The sequence below is a fragment of the Scardinius erythrophthalmus genome, assembly GCF_964197995.2.
Source record: "Scardinius erythrophthalmus genome assembly, chromosome: 13".
Classification (NCBI taxonomy): Eukaryota; Metazoa; Chordata; class Actinopteri; order Cypriniformes; family Leuciscidae; genus Scardinius; species Scardinius erythrophthalmus.
Window position 1 is genome coordinate 25632719 of NC_138233.1, and position 25881 is coordinate 25658599.

Genomic DNA, 25881 nt, shown 5'->3' on the forward strand with positions numbered 1-25881 from the left:
GTGTGTGTGTGTGTGTGTGTTTATGATGGTGATATATCACCGAGGTTACTCTCATCTCACCCAGTGAAGTCACTGTAACAAGAGACGAGATGTAATAACTCGACACTGCCAATAGGTCGCACTGCATGTTGTAAACAGTGTCGCCACGGAACTCAACTGTAATCTCCATTTTGAATGTTTTTATGGTTTAGGATTTTATGGCACGCCTCTTTTCTCATGGCCGAAAATGAGAAAATTGCCTGGATTATCCAGATGGGATTATGAATTCGGACTGAAAGGCGGGACGATATTCGACCCGCGACCTTTTTCACGCAGTTTGCGATTTGTCTCTTCTGAAACGACCTCAGACTGCGGTGAAGGCTCATGTTGTTGCTATTCGCTTTCAGCAGAAACCTCTACACAAAAACAATGTCAGATGATGCAACAAATCAAAACAGGAACGTAAATATCAAAAGGTACGTATTTCCAGATTTATTCTTGTTAATCGTGCACCTGGATACTAATATACGCATTCATAGCGTTAAAGTATAGCAACTAGTTTTAAATTAGTAACTGTCGTTTCTACACTCTGACTGATCTCGCGACTTGTTTTTCACGCCATTAAACAGTTATTGCAGTCCTGTTAGGGCGATGTATGCGCTGTTTTGGCTGTTGCATAGGTATTGCACGTTATTTAAGGGTTCAGAGTTGAAATTTAAAGTGGTTCCCTGCTTTGGGTTAGCAGTGGGTGTGAGTAGGCCTCAGTGCGTGTCACAATGAGTGATACGCGCGCACTCGTGTTGCTGCTGCTACAAGAGCGCGAGATCAGCGCGAGACTTAACGTTACACATTTGGATTTTTATCCGTTTATTAAAATAATAGTCGAAAGACGTAAACCCTACGCATTCAGCTGCAGGTGATGAGGCGTGTTGGACAAAATAGTCTTAATAACGTTAAAGATTGAGATATTTTATGAGGTACTTATTATAAAAACATCTATTTTAATAAGTTTAATAATTTTATACGAGACGTATATTTGTCCAACGGTGTTACTGTTATTTTAATACGTTTAAATATAGATAACTCATCCAATGTCAAAAGATATCATTTCAAAGCATGCATAGTTACAGTGTACGTGGTGTTTATGCAGATCAGTCCAACTTCTCGCGGGTCTTCTTGTTTGTTTAATTTTTTATGACGTCATACAATAGTACTATTGTTGTGGCTAATACTAAGTTACCACAGTTTTGCCGATTTACGAGTAAATGTGAGCAACTATGCTATTTTAGAATCAGAATGAGATTTATCGTCAAGTATTCTTGCTTACACACATAAGAGATTTGCCTTGGTGAAGCCTAGGCCCTCAATACGCAGACAAAAATCAAGACGGAATAATGTTAAGTGAATATACAGTACCGGTCAAAAGTTTGGTAAGAAAACGTAGGCCTAAGTTACTATTTTTAATTCTTTTGAAATAAGTGTCATATGCTCATCAAGCGTTCATTTATATTGATTAAACAAATACAGAAAATTCATTAATATTGTGAAATATTATTATAATTTAAAATAATGGTTTTGTAGTTTAATATATTTTCAAATATAATTTATTTCTGTGATGCAAAGCTGAATTTTCAGCATCATTACTCCAGTCTAGAGTGTCACATGATCATTCAGAAATCCAATATGCTGATTTTATCAATGTTGGAAACTGCTTAATAGTTTTTTGGAACCTGTGATACTTTTTTCAGGATTCATTGATGAATAAAAAGTAAAAAAAAAAAAAAAAAATAGAAATCTTTCCTAATACTTTTTTTTTATCAATTTAACTAATCCTTGCTGAATTAAAGTATTAATTTATTTAAAAAAGACTGACACCAAACTTCTGCACAGTAGTGTATATCGTAATTTGTTACAAAAGATTTCTATTTTGAATAAATGCTGTTCTTTTTTAACTTATTCATCAAAGAATCCTGAAAAAAGTATCACAGGTTATAAAAAATATTAAGCAGCACTGTTTCCAACATTGAAAATAAATCAGCATATTATAATGATTTCTGAAAATTTTTCTTGGGGAAAAGTTGTTACCAAGGTGCATTTTTGTAGCATTTTTGTTTTGACCTCTTTTAGTCATGTTTTGTTTTCATGTTACTAACAATAAACTATGCTTTTTTTTAGTGATGGTATTTATGGTGTTTTAGAAAATATAATTGTTTTGTTGTGTTTTACCACAGTAATGCAAGATGGATCAAGGAGGACTGAAGAAGGGCGCCAAGAGAGATGAGTGTTTGAATGCGTTGGATTACAGCAACAGCCCAGTTGAGGGAATTTTACGAAGCGGAATACAAAGTGCCATGTCTGTCGCTCCTACGTCCATGGTTCCTCAACCCAGTCCACTGATGCAGCCAGTTTCCGCGGACCTTCCCAATGGCCTGAGCAATTCACCCACTCTGGAGGAGCACACCACCTCCACTCTTGGCTTCTTTATGGAAGATTCAGAACTCAAACCGGTTGGGAAGGAGCAGAGGGCTCAACAACAACAGGCCCTGTGCTCTTTCACTTTGGGGGACAGCTTCTCAGGTCTGGAGGCCAGCATTGCAGACCTCAATAACTCCTCCCCTTCAATAGACTCCATGATCGGTGGAGTCGACCCCAATCTCTTTCCTTTAAAAACAGAGCAATTTTCTCCCATGGATAAATGCGATATGGACCTAGACCAAGATTCCTTTAGTCCAATGGGGAAAGATGTTGATGTTGGCAATCATAAGCTCTTTAGTGACAACACTCTGGACCTCCTGCAGGACTTTGAGTTGGACGGATCGCCCTCTGATTTCTATGTGGCAGATGACGCGTTCCTCTCCACCATAGGTGAAGATGCTCTACTCGGAGACTTGTCGACAAATACAGAGAGGGACTCAAAGGCCACGATCTCGGTGAGCAGCACGCTCAACGGCATGAGCACTTCCAGCCCCTCCAGCACTACCACCACCACCACCACCAGCCTGGCCACTGTGAAAATAGAGAAGGACTCTGTAATCCAGCTGTGTACTCCAGGGGTCATCAAAAAGGAGAACATCGGTGGGACTAGCTACTGTCAGATTGGTCTCCACAGCACACCTATTAACATTTGTGGTGTCACCACTTCAAGTGGACAGAGCTTTCTCTTTGGAGCAAACCCGTCCGCAGCTGCTGTCAGTCAGCAGAAAGATCAGAAGCCTATCTTTAACGTGTACACCCCTCTGACCTCTTCTGAAGACAGTTGGAGCAGGGGCCAGGGCTTTGGGAATGCAAGCGGAATGCAACAGAGGGCCAGCGAATGCTTTTCCAAAAACTACACAAGCCCCTATGCCAGGTAAGCCATGAAAGCCACCAGGATGGTCAGTGCTTCAGTTGCAGATGAAAATGGCCAGCGCCATGGAATTTTTAAATTTGTGCCTGGAATAGTCTTAGAAATGACTTAAAATCTTAAGAAATCATGGAAGAATCATAGAAATGTCTGTAGTGATTATAAATGTATCTTGGTGTGCTGAGCTCTAAACTATTCTATAGGCATCCCGGTGCCATCTGCACTGCTGAGAGCGGCATATGTGATGAATAGATCACATTGTGATGAGTAGATTACATAGATGAATATGTGCCCCACGCTTTCCTCTAAATAATTCAGTAAACGCACAACAGAAATGACAGCGGTGAGAAAACAGCCGTTAAGAAAGCATCCGATCATAGCTATGTGAATGTTTACTCAAGCTCTGCAATTTGGCACTCCAGTAGTTTCTTGAGACTGACGACAGAAGGTCTGGACTCCATCGCAGCTTTCACTGGCCATGTACCGCCCAAGCAGACGTTTGACTGACATGTAACGCAACCAATCACAGTTCATTTTGTTTCCGCATCATGTTTAGGGGTGTGAAAATGTAATAAATTATTCACTCAAGAACATTGTGCAAGTTTACTGCAACAATGGAGCCACAAACTTCACATAATTTTGATACTCCAGCATTTAGTCGATCCTTGTAACAAAGCGCTTATTGTCACAGTTGTAAACAAGACCACTTTCTTCTTCTATGAGGGGGTTTGGCGTCACAACGCATTTGTTTCCAATCAGTTTTAGAAAATCCTGAAGTGTTTCCAGTTAAGTGTGCCATATCAGACGTTCAGCCAACGGTCTGTGGGCGTGATGTCTGAGGCCAAGACTAGCACTCCAGTGACATCACGCCATGTTTATTTATATAGCACTTTATATAATAGATTGCTTTAAAGCAGGACCTTTACAGTATTAAACTTGAAAAACAATCAGTGTCGCTTTCGATTAGAATTGCAACATTTTCTACTATAAAGCTGCTCTCCACTGTAGTGTTGTCACGATACTGGAATTTCTAATTTCAATATTAGCCTATATAATATAATTCATTATAATTTTTCGATACCAAGGGGAAAACTGCCATATATATCACCATATGTATATTTTTATTAGTATCTTAGTCATAATATTTTGATAATTTGGGTAATTTTGTTGCAATAGTTTACACACAGCACATGGAGGCTTTTTTTTAAACTTCAAACTGAATTTACAAAAAAGACAAGTAAACAGTCAGTAATAAAATAAGAACAAATAAATAAGTTGCAAATGATAGCACAAATAAAAACAATAGAATAAAGAGGCAGATAAAATTAACACGGCTTTTAGTTTTTTAAGTGAGTCTAACAGTAGTATTCGGGTTAAATTAAATAAAGTAATTAAATATGAAATAACACTGGATAGTCTTCATTGTAAAAATTAAATACAGATTAATGCTTACAATTAAAGTTACAAAAGTTATTCAGTCAAGAGCAGTGAGTGATTTTCTCTTTCTCTTTTTTTCTTTGATGAACATGACAGAAAGCAGCAGGTTTATTAGGCTGCTGCCACTTTAAAGGATTAGTTCACTTCAGAATTAGAATTTCCTGATAATTTAGTCACCCCCACGTCATCCAAGATATTCATGTCTTTCTTTCTTCAGTCCAAAAATAAATGGTTTTCGAGGAAAAAATTCCAGGATTTTTCTCCATATAGTGGACTTCAACGGTTATCAGTGGGTTAGGGAGTGCAGCTTCAGGGCTCTACACGATCCCAGCCGAGGAATAAGGGTCTTATCTAGCGAAACGATCGGCCATTTTCTAAAAAAACACAAACATTTAAATACTTTTTTTATTTTTGGCCGATTTTTGCCTTTATTGTGATAGGATAGTATAGAGTGGACATGAAGCGAGGTGGGAGAGAGACATTGACGGGATCGGGAAAGGTCCACGAGCCAGGATTCAAACTCGGGTCACCTGAAGCGCAGCGGCGCTATATGTTGGCACGCTGCCCATGAGGCTATCGGTGCCGACACATTTATATACTTTTTAACCACAAATGCTCGTCTTGCTTGTTTGGACCTTCAACCCGTTGATAACCGTTGAAGTCCACTATATGGAGATTAATCCTGGAATGTTTTCCTCAAAAATCTTAATTTCTTTTCGACTGAAGAAAGAAAGACATGAATATCTTTAATGACGTGGGGGTGAGTAAATTATCAGGAAATTTTAATTCTGAAGTAAACTAATCCTTTAAGAGTTTATGCACGGATCCAATATACTGTTAAACAATGCGCAATTTATTTGTCAACTATTTTCATTCCAAAACTGACTGTATTTACCCGAATACTTGCCAAGACAGGAATGTTGACAATTGTATACATTTGACCATTTAAGTGCAATAAGCCACGAAAAAGAACTACATTTTGTACTCGCGAGCTGTTTGAGAGGTGGCTTTATGTGTGCGGCACTTATCAGTGTTGCGCGCACTTTTGGTGTGAGCGTGACACCTTCGGGAATGAGAGAATTTTTGCAAAATTCAGGACTTGTTGCACCAACACTATTCAACCGGAGCACATGAGAAGAGGTGGGTGTGTGTCAAACTGTCAATTCACCAGAGAGAAGCGAGAAGCGAGAATGGCTGGTATTGGTGTATCGATACTGCAGAAAAAAAAATATTGGCATTGTTTCAGATATTTAAAGGGATAGTTCGGAGTAAAATCAACCTAGGGTCCTTTGCACCATGACCTTGAGCCAAACATTTAAATAACACTTGCCTTATGGTTAATGCTACCGCTAACCCGGCAACCGAGGTCACTTCAGTGATTTGGGAAAAGCACGTAAAAGTCCTGGCAGAAAGTGATGCATAAGGATGTAGTGTCTTCAGCATGCTGTTTCCTGAAACAAACTCCAAACAAACTTTGTTTTGGCCTGATTTTGTTTGAAATGAGGCACACCAGTTAGGCTAGTTCTTTGATTTCATTTTTAGTATTATCGGAGCCTTAAAGAATGGAGAAACAGTTTTCAGTTTTATTTTCATTTTAGTTTATGTTGAGGACTTTTGTTGTGTTTTTGTCCTTTTGATTAGTTTTTTAATAATACTGTTTAGGTTTAATTAATTAGGCCTAGTTATTATATTTTATAAATTTAATTTTAGTTTTAGGTTTTATTTATTTACAGTTAGGCCTAGTAATTTTAGTGCTCAAACTTATTTCAGTTATTTGCCAAGACAACATTTCTAATTTTCTATATTTAGATTTTATTTTATTGCAGCTTAATTTTAATTAATAATAAAAAAGAAGGTTTTAGTTAACAATAAAAACAAAAAGGTATGGAAACCACACTCAGCTATCCCTAAAATAAATGATATTTTAGTAGTTTTGGCACAAACATATATTCAGTATTGAAGAGGAAAAGAATGCACAAAATAAGAATTACATTTTGAGAGTATCTTTTCTGGGAATAATCATGCCATGCATTTCCTCCAGTAAGAAACAGCCATGAAATGGAGGTCAGGCCAGAAAAAAAACCCAGCGCTGATTTTTAAAGACAGTGCTGCTGCTCCTTAAATTAGTTACCATGCTGTACCATTATTGGTTTGTTACAGTTTTACCCAAAGTATTAGGCTAAACTACTTAAAATGCTGTAAGGTCAATGCAAGAATGCAATATCTGAGACTGAACATTCAGACAGAACTGCACCATTTTCTTTTTCACAATCATGTTCCATCATGTTTTTTAATGCTATCTCTCCTCAACTATTTGCAAACCCTGACTTGTGTGAGCATAAGTTGTAATCGAATGAAATGTGCTCCGAGGGCATGATAGTAGGGCAGAACTTCTTTGGAAGCAATCTGTTAATGTGCTTATTTTGTTAATATAAAGAACGTTTTGTATTTACTGGAAGTCTGAAGATGACTGTGTAGTTATCAAGGAGTTATGTAACTGACACACAAAGCTGAGTGATCTCCACAAAGCAGGTCTTTGCAGCTCGACCTGAAACCTGCTCATCCAAAACTGCAGCAGTTTGGTTGATTGCCAATGACGTGTCAAGTATACAGCCTTTGAGGAAATGTCTGGATATTTGTCATGTGAACGGGCCATTAGTGACACACCCACATAGTACAGCTTTTGCTAGTTGCTTAAAATAAACACAAAGATTGTTTTTCTAATGTCAGAGTCATTGGGTTCAGATTAGGGATGTGCACGAGTATTATATCCTACTGACGTTTCGACTTAATTCGTCACATAAACGCTTCTCTCGCTAGCGTAAAATGGCGGAGGTAGGCGAAACACAAAAGCAAGTTGATCTGCCATATAATATTATAAAAAGAACACTATAGAATGTTGTGAAATGATCTTTGTGCTTTATTTGCCCTTATTTCAGTGTGTTACACAGGAAGAGCGCATCCCCAACGAGAGTAACACTTTCTGGCTAGCACTTAACAGTTCAAGTTCACTCACATTTGCATCCTTTTGTGCTGATACAAGTTGTAATGTTACGTTTATGTTGTTGATATCTAGGATATCTGATTAATCTCCTATGCGTCATATAGAACAAACGGGCTTCAGTTTACTGGTGTTCATTCACTCAGCTTCACTTCATGCAACTATTCTGTTTAGATGTTTCTTTTTTAAAAACATTAATGCATTGTTACGGAGCCCCGCACATGACGTGCACACGATTTACTATTTTGTTGCCTTGATTTGCTTTATCGTGCATACGTTTTATATATCGAGGAAACAAATTAGTAATTTGTTCACGATTTAGCAAATCGAGGGAACTAAATAGTAAAATCGTGTGAAAAATAATTTTTGTAACAGTGTTTTAATTAAAATATTTTCATTTTCGCCATGACGGATATTTACATAAATTTGACATAAAATTAGTTATGTTGCCTAAACATCTAAATGAAATCGAATAAATTTAAGTTGGAAGTATTAAAATTACTAAAACATATATAAAAATATAAACTAAAGCTAAATAAAAGTATTTAAAACAAACTAAATCTAATTAAAAAGGATATGCACATAAAAACGAATTTGAATTAATTAAAAAAAAACGGCAGCTGTGGTTACCACAAATTTACCGTAAAAAAATACGGTAGCAACATTTTAGGTTTTACAGATTTAACTTAGGCTAAATTTACAGTAAAAAAAAACAATGTATTACATTAACTGATGTAATGTTAATATTCACTTTGTATATACTTTGTAATATACTGACAACTACCAAAAACAGGTTGTAATGAGAAAGTCACATGATGAATCAAAGCTCATCACAAGCAGCTTTGCCACAAGCTGAAGTAAATACTAATATATTGGGGCACTGTGTCATTCACACAACTACTAAACACCATCATTGTAACACACATGACTCTAAAATAATGCAGTAAGCAGCATTAGATGTAACATAAAAACCTGATATGAAAAAAAATGTAAGAAGAAACAGTTATTTCAATGAAAATACATTTAATGTGAAGTGTCACGCAGGGAATTCTGGGACTGTCAATTTGCTTTTTTTTTTTTTTTACTGTACTTGACTTGTTCTCTTTCACTTCCAAAAACTGTAAACCTAACAGTATTTTACATTGACATTAACTGTAAGGTTATATCTATTACAGTTATGTAACATATAGCCTATTGTAAGGAAGCTGTTAACTTGGGGTGTGAATCGTCATTGGTCTCACGATTCAATTCGATTACGATTATCATGTCAATGATTCGATATCACGATGCGTTGCATCCTCACTTTTCAATATTACTGCACATATAGGCATACCTACTACTACCTACAAGGCACTTCCTGAATGTAGCAAACACCAAACACAACCAAAGTCTGAACACAGCGGATGACAGGACCATTTAGAACAAACACTAGTAAATACTAAAAGCGTATGAAACTGTCAAGTGTACTTAAGTTACAATAATGCTCACACACACTCACGCACACATGCTCGCAGTCGCAGCCTCGCTCGCACGCTGTAAATTTTAAAATAGTGGGTTCCAGTGCCTTACCCAGGGTTTCATAATTACCGTGATCACAATATAAAGTTTGCTAGGGGGGGTTCCCCGAGAAGATTTTGATTCCTCTGGTCCACATATGTGTATTTTAAGACGTTTGAAGTAGGGATGCACCGATCCACATTTTTTCACTTCCGATCCGATCCCGATACCTGAATTTGGATATCGGCCAATACCGATACTATTCCGATACCAGAGCTGTGTTTGCTTTAATATTGTTGTTATCATTATTGTTTATTTTATATGATGCTGAAATAAACTTCTCTCAACAGGCAAGTATGATTATGATATGTACGTATGTAACTTATGCATGTAGGCCTAAGGCAACTTGAGGTAATTATAAGGTCAGAAAAGGAAGTCAGAAAAACAGGAAATCCTGTCAACAGGAAAAAATCCCATTCTGGAAACAAATATGCAACTGTAAGGGTTTCAAATTGATTGTCATTTCAATATTTATTACATTCCCAAAATGTCAAATACTTGAGTCTTGAAATATAAGAAAAATGCAAGTGTAAACATCTTACACACACTTTCTGAAGGGTGATCCTCGCTCTCGATGAATGAATCTCGACTCTTGATGAATGATCGATCAACATCAGCATCTTGCAAACAGACAAGCGGATTTCACCTCAGACGCGCGTCAATTTCGCACTGGACGCGCGAATGGATTCAAAATATTCAAGCGTCCAACTAGACGCTGTAGATGCGAATTTGACGCGCTATTCGCGTTTGGTGTGAACGCACAGTAACGTGGTGCTTTTTTAAATGTTTGATTGTGTTCGTTGTGTTGTACGATGCGAGGGAGCTTCAAAGAGCTCTGAATTACAGCTTTGCAAACATTGCATTTTGCTGTCTTGCTCTGCGGCATTTTCAGTGTGAAGTAGGGCTGGGCGATATGGCCAAAACAAAATATCACGATAATTTTTTTTATATCAGTCGATATCGATAATTATCACGATAAAAGTAAAATCTTTATTTCTTTCAAGTTTAAAGGCAGATTTTTGCTCCTAAGTGAAAGTTGTAGAAACCAGAGCGTTAATTGTGGTTTTAAACTACTCTTTATTGTCAGAACATATCAGGACCAACACTTGCCAAACTGGTGAACATTTCACAAATTTGAGGTAGAACATTCAAACATTTGTCATTTTTCCTTAACAGAATAAATATCTGTATTGGACAATTAATTTCTTAGTTTCTGCCTGTGTTAATTTTTATTTGGTAAAATGTAATATTCTGACTGTTTTGAGTTTTATTAAACTTAACCGTTGGTCATCCAGTATCATGCATTTAGATCATGATAACCTCACTATCATGGCAAAATGTAACTTTACGGTTTCTATGGTATTTGTATGAAAAACAGTAGCCTAAATACATTATTAAATACTGTAATTATATTCCATCAGTCCTTTAATACATCGTCTTATATAATACAATTAACTATGTGTATATCATACATTTCATGGTGCAGTTAATATTACTAGGCTAACGTTACAGTTAATCCATGGTAAATGATGGGAATTTGTAGACGGAAAAGCCTTCTGACTGTATCGTTGCGCACAGTGTTTCTCCTGTTTGTCAGCGCTGTTTCATCTGCCTTTAAACTGGTTTAAATCACTGAAACATTGTGTTCTTCGCTGAATTCAAGCGCTTCTCACTGGATCTCGTGACCGAGACCGATCAGAGTAAACGCATCTGCTGCTCTAGTGAGCTCGCGCTGCACTGCCGTTTGGACTTTGAGCCGAGTGGATAAATGGTCCGTGTGGCGCGTGGTTCAAATGAGTTTCGTTCCGCTTTTGGCGCATAAACAATATCGAACATTTATCGAACTCTTGATATCGTTTTATCGAGAAAAATTATATCGTGGTAATTATCGTTATCGTTTTATCGCCCAGCCCTAAAGTATTTACACCAAGCGGACATGTTGGCTAGCCGCAAACTGCGGAATGGATTTCCTGAGCGGGGGCGTGTCTCATAACTCTGTCTCATTGAGCCGCGCCTCTGTTCAGGAAATCCATTCCGCAGTTTGCTGCCAGCTAGCAGACTTGCTGGCGGGAATCACTTTTGGAGTCATTTCAGCAGACAACGTTAAAGCGCAGACATGACTTATGGATACCGGATATCTCAGCAGGTTGGATCGGGAAAATCCGATACGTGAATTACGCTGGTATCGGTCCCGATACCGATACTGGATCGGATCGGCCCCATCCCTAGTTTGAAGGTAAAAAAAATTGGATAACAATAGCTTTAAAACTATGTCAGTTCATTATTTGTCAAGTCCAACCCGATAACAGAATCTTAAACATGAGAATCAGGTTAAATGTTACAATTAATGATCCACAATACAAGCTGGAAACACAGAGGATGTTTAATGCTAGTGATAGTGGTGAAAAATCAGCATTTTTGGAACTATTCATGATCAGCATTCAGCTTCTGTCAAAATAAAGCCCGTCTTTGATTTGATTGGTCATCTTAAATATTTTGACATTGATTAAGACCGCTGACAACTCAGATGAGAAGGTCGTAATCTTTGCGGTGTGCAATATTTATGCAGCACCCAGGTGAAGTTAATATTAGGCAATTATTTCACTTTTATTATATGTACCTCGGGGACCTCAATGTTGGGTATGGCCCTGGTGGGTGCATTTTTTTTATTACTTGCTTTTGTGTTTCGCCTTCCTCCGCCATTTTACGCTAGCGAGAGAAGCGTGTATGTGACGAATTATGTCGAAACGTCAGTAGGCTATAATCGATTATGGTCTATTACTACGCAATGATTAATTTCAACATTTTACAGTCTTTTACCGTTAACATTTTATTCAGTGCACCTGCTTGGAAGTTTCTAAAGATTGTGAAGACCTTGATTAGCTGGTTCAGGTGTGTTTAATTAGGCCTGGAGCTAAACTCTGCTGGAATTGGAAAGTGGCCTTCCCAGATCAAGATTGGACACACCTGAGTTAACAGCAATAAGAGCAAATTACTAGATTCGTAAAATAACCATTAAGTGATGTTGAGATGCTCTCAAGGATGAACTTGACCTTCAGCCTTTACATCTTGATCAAAAAGCTTCCTCAAAAGTTTTGCTCCAACACCCACATGTAACACCTACTTTTTCTAAATCAATTTCACAATCATTACTGATGGATAAAACCTATAGCCGTTCTATATGAGATCATCTACATCTTAGATATGTTTTTATGAAAAAAGTCACAATAATTTGAAAGTGGACCTTAAAATTATCTAAGTAGTTTGTGGTTCTGGATAGAAAATTGTCAGTGGTTCAGCCATGGAGAGTAGGAACAGATGGTGAAACACGAGAGGTTTAATCTTTAATTTACATGTAGACTCAATTATCAGGCCTTTGTGGTCTGCAGGTTTTGAGTGGGAGTCGAGGTTGTTTGCGACTGCGTCCCAACCTGCGTGACATTTAATGGCTTGCAGCCAGCTTAGACAGGAGCTGTCTCTCTCTCTCTCTTTGTTTGTTGGTCTCTCACTTTCTCTCCTGTGTGCACGCTATGCGGTAAACGCGGCTGGTTTCAGGTCTGTGGCGCCACATTTCTCACGCAAACATGCAGTCGGTTCACACCCCTTTTGTTTTGCTGCATTTTTTTTCCTATGTGACTCTCCATCTTAAATTATGATCTAATTAAGCCAAACCCTTTGATTTAAAGTGACTCACTCAGACATTCTTTCTGAAAGCTTTGCTCAAATCGTTCTTGGCTTTCTATGAGTCAATATCGATGGCACTCTCAGGCAGCTGTGAATAAGAAGCTTGTTTTCTCTTTCTCCTCCTAGTCTCTCTCTCCTCTGTTCTCCTCTCTCCAGCATACCACTGAGTATTTTTAACTCTGCATAACCAGCCCCAAAATGAGGACCTTTGGACTAGTGAAAATAGAGGTTTTCTGAAAGAAAAAAAAAAAAAGCCCCAGCATATTTAAAGTGCACTGAACCTAAAAAAACCCCAAAACATCAGCTGTATATTACTAAAATGCAAACACACAAGGGGCCCTATTTTAACGATCTAAGTGCATGGTCTAAAGCGCACGGCGCAAGTTCACTTAGGGCATGTCCGAATGGTCTAAAAGGGTTGTCCCTATTCTCATAATGAGTAATGGGTGTGTTTTGGGATTTACGTGCGTTAAACCAATCAGAGTCTCATCTCCCATTCCCTTTAAATGCCAGTTGCACTCGCGCCATGGCAGATTCGCTATTTACATGACGGAATTTGCTAGCCGAAAGACTGAATGAGTATCCAGAGCGCAAACGGATCTGCTCGTGCACAAGGTAAAAGTGCGCAAGCAGACCATCTACGGGACAAGCCGGATTCCACCATATCTTTATGTTCACAATAATAATCTTTTACATTGTAATCCTTTTATTTTAAATATTTGGCATGTTGGTGTGCGTCCCTGTGTGTTTAATAAGCAGAGTGTACGCACGTTGTGGACCCGCCTATAGGCGCACATTACTAACACGCTCATTAAATAACATAAAATTCTGTCTATTTCTATTGCCTCAAAATACCAACGCACCAACAATGCGCCAGAACACACCTCGTTTTCAGACCATGGGTGCAAATGCATTTGCTATTTAAACAACGTGGCGTAGGATGTGAAAATGATAACTGCGTCGGACTAAAACTAGCAAAAAACACTTGCGTCACACTTGGCACTGCAAGAGGTGTAAAAGGGCTTTTACTTCCATGGCCAGATGCAATTTGATTACACTTGTACCTGAACAGAGAGAATTCAGACAGAGGAGCACTGCGTTCCAATTTGCATGCCATCCATTCTAAATAGTACTTAAAATTAGATTTAGTGTGTCCCATATCGTAGTATGTTGAAATTCCGTAGTATTCCAAAGGTACCCAATGGTCTACTTTTTCTGGTTAGAATATGAAGTGCTGCTGATACGTACACATTCTAACGGCTAATATTGCCCACAACCCATTGCGCATTGGACAAGGATTCGATTAGAACTACAAATACGAATAAAAGGTGTTAAACTACAAACATGGTGGATTTGCGAGTCCGACGGTTAAGAGAGGTTTAGATAAAGGGGTTTGAGTGATTAATTATCAGTATCTAACCTGATGAAAAGATATTTATTCAATGCTATCCACAATATAGGCTAGTTTATCTACAACATCATTGTGAACTTTTGTAATGATATGTTTGGTCATTAACTTTTAATTGCAAATTGCGAACACATGAGGGGAATCTCTGCATAAAAGACTGTCAGATCAAGGTACCTACTACATTTCTCTCCAAAACGGAAGGAAATTTAATTAAATTGAATGTGGAGGATGTCCCAAAGCTTGCCTACTATTCTGCTACACTCAAAAGTATATTTTTCTTCACAAAAACTATATACATTTTTGGGCGTAGTATAAGTAGGCGAACTGGGATGCAGCAGAGACTTAAGCAGCAGTGACCGTTCTTTATTCTTCTAACTCACACTTCTCCACAACTAATGCCATTAAAAAAAGAAATGCTTCTTGAGCAGCTAATCAGCGTATTAGAATGATTTCTGAAGAATCATGTGGCACTGAAGACTGGAGTAATGATGCTGAAAATTCAGCTTTGCATCAGGAATAAATTACATTTTAAAACATATTTAAATAGAAAACACTCATTTTAAATTGTAATAATATTTCACAATATTACTGTTTTTGGTCAAATAAATGCCAAGTGACTTGTTCAAAAACATTAAAAGATTGTGAAGTACTGATATAGAATATGAGTTATTATTGCAGACTGGATATGGAATGTCATCTGGCTTATGGTTTTATTCTCCACGTGGACAAAGCCAAGAAATGATTGAAATTTAATAAGTTGATTTTAAATGACAGTTTTTGTTATTTTCAGTCCAATCGTTGTCATTTATGAATAAGAGCGAGTGGGTGTTTGAATCGAGATCGCAATCTTATAACGATTAATCATGCAGCTCTTCACTAGCGTTTGTTGAGACACATAAAACTTTACAGTAGCTTTTAATCCTGGTTTCTGCTTACCATATTAAGTAGCATAAAACAAATGTCAATGCCATTATATTCCATCTTTTTTTAACACCATTGCTAATTAAAAAGTTCTCAATGCTGATTAGTCAATACAATATTCCAGCTGTTCTAAAATACAATATAGTAACAGATTTTACCAACAGCCATAAAGAGGGCAATTTCTCTCTCTCTCTCTCTCTCTCTCTCTCTCTCTCTCTCTCTCTCTCTCTCTCTCTCTCTCTCATTTCCTTCTCTCACCCGTAGAGCAGAAATCTTGACAGTCAGCAATAGTGGATAATGGATGTAAATCACCTCTGTGTTATAAGTGCTTTAGCACACAGAGATCTGGCTGCCTGAAACACTCTGAGTGCCATTGGTTTGACCTACTTTCTCTTCTACAACACAGCTGGACACAACAGAGCTTAACCTGCGTCTACACTGCAGGCCTGTGGCGTGACTCAACAAAACTTAAACACCCACGGCGTAATTAATAAAAGAGTCTAAACTGCATGCGTGCAAAGACCTTAAGGACAAACCAAAAAATAATGTAATGAAAGAATATGCTATATATTGTGGCCTTGTGCCTACTGCCGAATCACAGCTGTTCTGATATTGAGTACAACAGTTTGAACATTTTCCTCTTGGTGCGTGACATTTCTATTGAGAATTCAGACCATGTAACTGTATGTCGGGTTGAGCAAACCAATGTGGTTAGACTGGTTTCAGAGTCATCTGCAAAACAGGAAAAAAAGATGGTGCTTCTTGTGTCGTGATTATGTATTAATAGAACAATTTATCATGTGGTGGTAGTTTTATTTTAAGATTCGTTGTGTTTAAAATGCAGAGTGTTTGTACTTGCGGCCTGATCCATGAGGCAGTAATCTTATCAGAACTTATTCAAAAAGAAAAGGCTTTGAAAAGAATGTCAGACGCAGCGATGGCACGCTGAACTTCCTCTTTCTGTTTTCATGTGTTTCTCCTCAGGGTAAGAGCCATTTCCCTTTTTTATTGCTGCTTTTGCTCTCCGATCCTGGGAGACTAAAGACTTTAGCCAAGAATTAGGCATTTCCGTCAAATAAACGGGCGATTAAAACTCATGAACTTTTGCAAAATGTCATTATGTTCCATTTAAGGCATAATGAAGGTATTAAATCAAATAGACCAATCTAGCATCCGACAATTAAAAAGTTGCCCCATAAACTAATTTAATGTGAGGTTGTCAGCCCACTGTGATCACTAGATGGCCGGGCCTGAAGAGATCGATCAACACGTCATTAGATAGATATGTAATGTGGGGGAAGTCACGTGTTTTGTGGACATCAACTGCAGTCTATAAATAAGTAAACAGAAGATGGAGAGAGTGGGATTTTAGCCACAGATGTCTCATCATTTGCAAATACACATTCTTTCCCGTTGTTGCAAGGTCAGGCTGTTTGACTTTGGCATGAAATGAAAATTCACCATCTATTTTCTAAAGATCTTAGTAAACTATTCATACATGCATGGTTTTGAAAGTTAAATACAGTTCAAAATTAAGAGCTCCGACCCATGTTCGGTGTGCAGATTGAGCAGAGTAAAAAAGTATTTTTTATATACTTAAGTATATATAAGAATCTTTGCATTGACTATTAAAGTATTAATGTCCAATAAAGTGGACTCAAACCTGTTTGTAGTTGTGATAAAGCGTCTCAGTTTACATTACATTCACACTGATGTTGCAGAAAGACAAAAAATTTGATTTATAAACTTTTATTATTATTAGTATCCCTAAAGCAGTAATATTTGAGTAACACTTTAGTTTAGGGTCCAATACTAACTATTAACTAGTTGCATATTAGCATGCATATTACTAGGATATTGGCTGTTTTTTAATATTTTTAAAGCACATATTAATGCCTTATTCTACATCTCTTAATCCTACTCAACACCTAAACTTAACAACTACCTTGCTAACTATTCATATGCAGTATTTAGAAGTTTATTGAGGCAAAAGTCATAGTTAATAGTTAGTCAATAGTGAGAATTGGGCCCTAATCTAAAGTGTGGCCATATTTTGTAAAATAAATGCACTTTAAAATCAATTTAAATGAAAGATGTTTATTTCATAGTAAGTATATTTTACTTCACACTATAGTAGGGAAATTACAATACATTTGTCTTTATTTCTTCATAAACCCTTGAGCTTTTATTTTGGAAGAAAACTGCTGTTTCTTTGAAACAGATTTACAAATGAGTCCATATATTACAGATCTAATGAAAGGCTGTAATATGTCCACAAAAATGTTGTGAATTATGAAAATGTGAAAATAGTTCATAACTGGAACCTGTTGCATTCCCAAAATGCATGTTAAATGGACAGCTTATGCAGAGTTGCTGCGTTCACTGTGAACTGAGCCATTCTGAGACACTGAAATCACTAGATTACGAGCTGATCGCATGAGCAAAGTGTGCACTCCCTTTTGAAACATGCAGCAAAACAGACTTCTTTAATTAAATCACAGGTTGGTAAGAGCACTACGCTTTATTGCGCTTTCGATTTTAGTTTGTTTGATAAATACATTGCCAAAGAAATTGCTTTTTATGTTATTATGAGAAGTGTAAAAAAAAAAATTGGCTCATTATGAAACTGTGGCGGGACAGATTAGACAGTGGCGGGCCAACCAGAGTGTAGGTAATTACTGGGAAACACTGCTTGTAATGTTTAATCGAAAATGTTATAACTGGATCTTCCATTGAAAACGACAGTCTGGTGACGCATGCATGACTTTTCCAATGAATCATTTAGTCACTCGAACCCATCCCTGCAAACTCACGTTCATCTGCCGTCGCATTTGAGGCCACGCCCACTTCTCATCATCCAATCAACAACTGTTGCACAGAACCCCCACCAAGTCCCTGGGCCACAATTTTTTTTATAATTTTTTTTATAATCTGTTTCACTTACTTCTCAGAACAGAGGAAAAAATCTGTCACTACTTATGTTTTATTGTAACTTTAATCGTTTTTTTTCCCCTTCAGAAATCTAATGTAGCTCCACATAAACCCTAATAATCCAAAATCTCATCATCATTTGGTTTCCTGTTACAGGTGGTGGTGCTTGACACAGCTTTTCTGTAATGCTCACCCACTGAATAGAGCAGGGCTCTTCAAAAACTTTATTTTGGGGTCCAGAGTAACCATATTTTTTGAGAACTTTCATCGAAATGATTCTTAGGGCTGCATTTGGTCTGTGTTGCCACCAGCAAAAACTATTATTATCCTGTTTTCCAAGTTATAGAGAACAGGCTAAGCCTGAAAGAAACAACTCGATGCTATTAAATGTAGCCTAACTGTAATGACCAATTAACACTAGCTCAATAAAGTGTAAAAAAAAACACACCTTTTTTAAGGGCAATAAAATGCATCACGATAAGAGTAGATGTGAGTGTACTTTATATATTGCATAACCATGTAGTACGTCTACTAAGTAATATCAATAAAATACTTAAATGACAGGTATCTTATTTTATTATTTATTTGGAACTTGATGGACACAAACCAAAAGATACGATTATTGATAACAAAGCAATAAATCAGGCATCTGTGCAAAAACAACCTCACATTATGTAACGTGAATCATAGACTTAAATCAGCAAAACTAATATTACATACATATCAGCTGGGTCCTGTATTAATGCTGCAAGCTGTGACTTTGCTTAACAACTGTAAACAAAATAAGTTTTGCTTTGTGCCAAACATGATCTGCCTCGTCATAACTTGTTTGGGACACGTCTCGTTCTGTATCTTCACATTACTCCATGTTTCTTTGTTTCTCTCACGTGTGAATACAGTAAAGCAGTCCTGACCACTTATCGTCATGCAAATATATCAACTGTAGTCCAAATGATATCACAAAATCTGTACCAGTTGGGTCATAGGTATGCTCCTGTTTAATTATAGCCTGTCTAATTTTCTACGCAGTAAATCATAATGATACCATAGCTGTTAATAATGTGGCATTTGTGCACTGAGTTACATCGCTGAGTGCTGATGTTATAAAAGCAGATGTTATCTGTTCTTGCATGGAAACATGTTCGTGCTGTCTAAAGAGGATATGCAACTGTACTCTCCTCCTTTTTGCTTTGCTTCACTTGGTGGATTTGCATGCAAGGCAACGTTTATTTTATTTCTACTACACTGTAAAGGCCTACTTGTATTTTGTCTTTTTCTCACGCCGACTGCGTGTAGGCGTTGCAAATGTGTATTCATGCAGCCAGTGTGGAGGTGGAGCAGTGCTAAGTGTTTTGGCTACATTCAGCCGTCGCCCCCTGGTGGTCATCATTTTTTATGTTTCGTAATCATTGCACTGGTTTCTAACTTCTTATGATAAAGATATTTCAATTAAAATTTAGTTTTCAGTGTTGTTTTCAGAGTCATGTTTTCAGTGATAAATTAATGAATTTGAATAGCTGATGATTGGTTCTTGTCATTCCCATTGAACAATGTTAATTCATTATTATTTAAAATCTTTGAGCAATATTTTTCCTTTACATTAATATGCATTTGTTCTGTGTGTTTCAGGCCTGAAGACAGCACTGCCACATCCTCGGCTGTTGGAAAGTCCGGCACCGGCGTACACAAGATCTGTCTGGTGTGCTCGGATGAAGCTTCGGGCTGCCATTATGGAGTCCTCACCTGTGGAAGCTGTAAAGTCTTCTTTAAGAGAGCAGTTGAAGGTGAGGAAGGCCTGATACACCTGTATCCTTGTTTTATATCTGTGGGCATCCTTTGCTGTATTTATTTTGCATGCACTTTAGCTTACTTTTAAAAAGAGTTCTTATTACAGAAATACTTAAGTGCAAACTGAATGTAAAGTTTTGTGCATATATTGCAAATAAATTCAAATGTATTATAATTTAAATTATATTAAAAGCAACCAGCTGAGCCTTTTAAACCACTTAAGTAGGACTTGTATATCATAATTATGTAATGTTAGAATTACTAATATTGTCTTTGAAATATGGTTAAAGTGTACTACTGAATGAAGGGGTGGGCAATATGACCAACATATTATTACGATACGAGTAATTTTGTCATGATATGATTTTTATCTTATTTTTTCACGATAATGGTACATATCACATTTTAGTTACTTGCTTTAAATAAGGTTATGATGTAAACATTTCTGATACCTTTGAAATTTCATAATTGTCATAAATTTCAATTTATTGTTACAAAACTAAAGTAAAAAAAACCCTCAAGCTTACTGAAGACAAGTAAAGAGTGATAGAAACTAAAGGAAACTAATTACAAGCATATAGTAAAGCAAACTACAATAGAACAGAAACAAATTTAATAGACCTTCCTAAAAAACGAAATAAGAACTACAAATAAGAAATACTACAGAATTTTTATGAAGTAATCACAGATGTATATAAAAACACTGCATAGTCTTCACTGTGTAAATAAAATGTGCATTTATTCTTATTAAAGTTTCAAAAGTGATTCAGTCAAGGGCAGTGAGAGATTTTCTCAGAACATTAATGACACAGACGAAAGCAGGGTTTCAATTTACTGATTCACATGCGTTTTCTTTCTGCTAAGCACCCTCAAAAGAAAGCAAGAGCACCCTCAGTTGATACTAGGGATGCACGATATATCGGCCAACATATCGGTATCAGCCGATATTTATTAATTTATAATGTAAACATTACTGGCCCAATAAGAAAATTTGGCCAATATATTAAAGCCTTGACTTGACTACATTATCAAACCATGTTCACCTGTCAGACAGCTGCCTTCGAAAAACCTTAGAAATAATGACATGTTGCACGTTGACTGGATTGGTTACATGCTTTTGTGAAGGAAGAGAACAGGGGTTGATTCAAACTGTGTGTTTGAGACCGGTTGACAAATTTCTACCGGTTAATTGTCTACTGATATATCTCCCACCCCTAGCCGAATGTGCTGATGAGCATTTAGGGTCAACTAAAATATACCTTAATCTCATTTATATTGAAATGTCCACGTCATGTATTTAAAAATATTTGTACTTGTACATTTGTAATGATTAAGTTGCATTTTAGCACATTTAAAACTTTAAAATTAAATACACTACAGTGAAAATTATTATCAAGTATTTTACATGCGCTTTACATTTTTAAAGCACAACAAAAGATTATTTAAACACAATTTAAAATGTAAAAGTGTACTTAAGTGTGTTAAGAAACTCAAGTATACTCAAGTTTTATTTTAAATAGTTTAAGAACACTACAATTACACATGCAATGCAATGAAGCACATTACTTTTCCATACAAGCTTAAGGCTGGTGATCAAGACAGATCAGTGGTGGTAACAAAAATATGTGATATGCTTTGGCTCTGTCCTCCTTTACCTGATTAGGTAGAGTTAGAGACCTCGTCCTTCCAGCATGATCTGACTTCTCACTGCATGTCTATCTCAAGTGACTCATACTGTGTCATTCATCGGTCAAAGCGCATTTTATTCCGTGGGCGTTGAAATGCGTCTCTGCTTGACAGAGGAAATGCATTTGGATAATATGCTGACAAATAACTTGAAAAGGATTTTCTGTTAATTAGGCTGGCATATATTTTAGAGGCCGAAATGTTCATTGTGCATATTGGTTCATTTAAAAAAGCAGCAAATTCATGCAGTGGGTTTTAGGACAGTGTTTGACAGCTCCTGTGCATGATGAGGGATTTTTGAAAGACATCCTGTCTAATCCACACTACACTTGATTGTCATAGGGCAACACAATTACCTGTGCGCTGGACGGAACGATTGCATCATTGACAAAATCCGCCGGAAGAACTGCCCTGCCTGTCGTTTCCGCAAATGCCTCGTGGCAGGCATGAACCTAGAGGGTAACATGAAATGTTGCACTTATTACATAATTATGCCAGTGTGTACCCAAATGTCAGTCTAGATTTATAACAAATGTAAAGTTTAATCAAGGGAAATGCATAAAGTTTGAGAACTGACTATTCTAAACTTTCCTCATTCACTGCTCAGCCCGTAAAACCAAGAAGGGGCGTCAAACAGGCAAGGTAATCCAGCAGCCGACGATTCCAGAGCGCAATCTTCCCCCACTGCCCGAGGCCCGGGCACTGGTACCCAAACCCATGCCTCAGCTGGTGCCCACCATGCTGTCACTACTAAAGGCCATTGAGCCGGACACTATCTATGCCGGATACGACAGCACCATACCTGACACGTCCACCCGCCTCATGACCACTCTGAACAGGCTGGGCGGCCGGCAAGTCATCTCAGCGGTCAAATGGGCCAAAGCTCTGCCAGGTACAACTTGGGATGTCTTCAAAAAGTCCTGTGGAAGATCACAGAACATACTAAAAACCTCTATTTTGCCTTTTTTAGGCTTCCGGAACCTTCACCTGGACGATCAGATGACCCTCCTGCAAAGTTCCTGGCTGTTCCTCATGTCTTTTGGACTAGGTTGGAGATCATACCAGCAGTGTAATGGAAACATGCTGTGTTTCGCACCGGACCTAGTGATCAATGAGTATGCATCAGCCCATGTGCTTTAACAAAGCAATACGCACCAATGTTTAAACTGGAACTATTATTTTACTTTAGAAGTTTAACTGCCCATATAAGTACAAATAAGAGTTATTTGTCTCTGTCCACAGAGAGAGGATGAAGTTGCCCTACATGAATGATCAGTGTGAACAGATGCTGAAGATCTCCAGTGAGTTTGTGAGACTGCAAGTGTCCAATGAGGAGTACCTGTGCATGAAAGTCCTTCTTCTTCTGAGCACAGGTGAGCTACTTTAGAAGCCATTGATCCATAATATATATGGTTTCAGGTTCCCTGAGAAAAAAGATGTATTCACTTGGTGTCAAATGAGCTTAACAAAGCAACATCATTGTACCTTTTTATGTTTCTGTGGTTTCTCAGTACCGAAGGATGGTTTGAAGAGCCAGTCAGTGTTTGATGAGCTACGAATGTCTTACATTAAAGAACTGGGCAAGGCCATTGTGAAGAGAGAGGAGAACTCCAGCCAGAACTGGCAGCGATTCTATCAGCTCACTAAGCTACTGGACTCCATGCACGATGTAATGCAGTTTATTCTAAATAATGCACATGGAAAAGTATGGCTCTGCTCCAAACCCTAGTGAGCTGCCTGGCTGTCTACCTTCTAAGGCAGCATCCGAACCGAGATGGACTAATGTAGAATTTTTGCTAATGCCTTTTGGGATTTGCTTCACTGCAAAGTACATATGCTATGCTACCTTAGAAGAGGTATCATATAATAGGCAGCATGTCATATTTATGCTTGCTTTTTGAAAAATCTGGAGTTTGCCTATGATGCAGCTAATGAGGCAACTCACTAGGTTTTGACACAGAGCAAATGTCTATTGTTTATCTATTTGTTGCATCAATGATCATTTTAGATGATCAACAACCAACATGAATTCATCATTTGATGAAACCGAGATATTAACCAATACTATCACTCGGAATTACAAGTAAGAGTGCATTACAAATGCTGTTTACAAAGTCTGAATCTCTTACCCCTCTGTGTCTCTTCAGATGGTGGGTGGACTCCTGAACTTCTGTTTCTTCACGTTTGTGAATAAATCCCTCAGCGTGGAGTTTCCCGAAATGCTTGCGGAGATCATCAGCAATCAGTTACCAAAATTCAAAGCCGGGAGTGTCAAGGCGCTGCTCTTTCACCAGAAGTGAATCTCCTTCCAGCAGCAGGACACAATGCCTTAAACATCCAAACCATCCCCTCACTCCCACTCCACCCGAGACAGCAGAGCAGAGCGAGAGGGAGGCGCAGGGAGGGTGAGGGGCGGGACAGTATGCAACCCAGCACAGAACTCCACGATTGACCAGTATACAGTGGAGTCGGAGGAAGAGACGGGTAATTAGAGAGGTTCTAAAAAGCTAACAAATGGCTGAACTGTTGAATTACGTAACCGTGAATCGCACAGATAGGTTATCCCATACATGTCGTCTCAGGTGTTTGATTCCCAGCATCAACTATCAGTAGAAGAAATCGAATTGTCTAAGATCACTTACTATTTAGAGTTCCTCACATCTTTTATTTTTGGAGCAGATGCAGCACCACAGCACTTACAGTCCAGTATGCACAGATTATATAGTTTATTTTACGTCAGATTATCTTCAGATATCATACTTTTTAACTTCGGATGATAACAGTTTCAAATAATCATTTCAAACAATGTGTACAGAGATAATGGCTTCATCTTGGTTTGAAAAAATTAAATGCGTTTTGTATAACAACAACAACAACATATCTTCGCTGTTTTAAAACAAGTCATGTCGTTAACAGAATTACATATATACAGAAAAAGGGAAAATATGTGCCTTTTTTTTAAGCTTGTTTCCTTTTTAGCCGTTCTCTTGACTCGTCCGCACCAGACATCTGGCACCCATTGTGTTAGGACTTCTTCATAGTTGATTGTACTTTTATACCCACTTGCACTTGTAATTTTAATAACGGCTGTTTTTGTTTTTTTGGCAGCTTTGTAATCAGTAGAAGTGATCCTTATTGATAAGACATGGAGATGCATCTAACGTTTATTTTTACACTGATTGGTCAGTCGAGAAATGCAAATCTAGCACTTTCACTCCTTGTAAATGCTTTAAAGGGGCTGGTTTAGGTTTGTTCTGCAGAAAGATGTATTCATCATGTCAAAGAAAGCCATTTATTATTAATTTCGCCTGTTAATTCATATAGGAATTATGCAATGTGAAACATTTTTGTCGGTTTTGTTTTTGTGTGTGTCGTAACTGTTCCTTTATTGTTGCTGGCTTACATAGTAATGCCACTGTATACAACCAAAACAAAGGGTGCAGATTACCTATAACCTTCTGAATTCATACAAACAGATGTTTTTAATTGTCAGATACAGTACAATCGTGCTCAGCTACACCAAACATCAACTCAGGCCCATTTCATTTATATTTGCAGCACTTCTCAGATTCTTTAGATTCTGTACAGCGGCGTATGTTTTTTAACCCTTTTTTTTTTTTTATCAGGTCTAGACTAATCCGTAAAACTAACCTTGGCTGTCTGATGGTTCATGCAGTCAAACTGTGGCGCAGGAGCATGGTTAACTCTGGGAATTTCTACTCACCTGTATTGTTGCAATCTGTTATCTCTGTGCCAAACATATACTGCTTTCAATTTGTACAATCTAAAAATGTGCTTGTCTTAACAGCTGTCAAAGGTATGTATTCAAGAGAGGGAAAAGAGAAGATAAGAATATTTTACATTTCTTCTGTGGAAGCTTAATACATGAGTAAAATCAGATGATATCTCCAGCTTCAAGCTGCTTAGCATAGCATTGTGTGGTACAGATTTAGCGATCAACACTTGTTTTCAAATTCTAATCAGTATCTGAGCAGCACTTTTCACTTTGCTCTTCTGTTCCTACAGATATATATGATACAAATAAACAGATGTATTTACATGAACTTTTGCAACATGTCTAATAAAATGTTCTCTTAGACCCTATAGAATCAGGAGTGGCCTGTTATGTTGTGTTGGGCTTTAACT

General features: G+C 37.6%; 1 protein-coding gene across 2 annotated transcripts; it reads left to right on the plus strand.

Moving 5' to 3' along the window:
- nr3c1 (nuclear receptor subfamily 3, group C, member 1 (glucocorticoid receptor)) lies at window positions 1–25842 on the plus strand. 2 transcript variants are annotated; one of them, XR_014031352.1, is made up of 10 exons: window positions 156–455; window positions 2211–3328; window positions 19891–20045; window positions 22078–22194; window positions 22343–22627; window positions 22706–22850; window positions 22978–23108; window positions 23247–23404; window positions 23883–24219; window positions 25362–25842. XR_014031352.1 is itself a non-coding variant. In XM_081382558.1 (9 exons), the coding sequence occupies exons 2-9, from the start codon at window positions 2220–2222 to the stop codon at window positions 24033–24035; spliced, it is 2253 nt and encodes a 750-aa protein (XP_081238684.1). In that variant the 5' UTR covers window positions 1–455; window positions 2211–2219; the 3' UTR covers window positions 24036–25840. The 2 variants fall into 2 exon arrangements, 1 of the variants encoding a protein (XP_081238684.1); XM_081382558.1 differs by having other exon boundaries at window positions 1–455; window positions 23883–25840.
- The last annotated feature ends 39 nt before the right edge of the window (window positions 25843–25881 follow it).

Bases quoted from the DNA above. Each gene is read 5' to 3' on its own strand.
- nr3c1 (XM_081382558.1), top strand. From the start codon at position 2,220: ATGGATCAAGGAGGACTGAAGAAGGGCGCCAAGAGAGATGAGTGTTTG. The intron at 20,046-22,077 runs GTGAGGAAGGCC...TGATTGTCATAG, and splicing joins CTTTAAGAGAGCAGTTGAAG to GGCAACACAATTACCTGTGC. The intron at 23,109-23,246 runs GTGAGCTACTTT...GTGGTTTCTCAG, and splicing joins CCTTCTTCTTCTGAGCACAG to TACCGAAGGATGGTTTGAAG.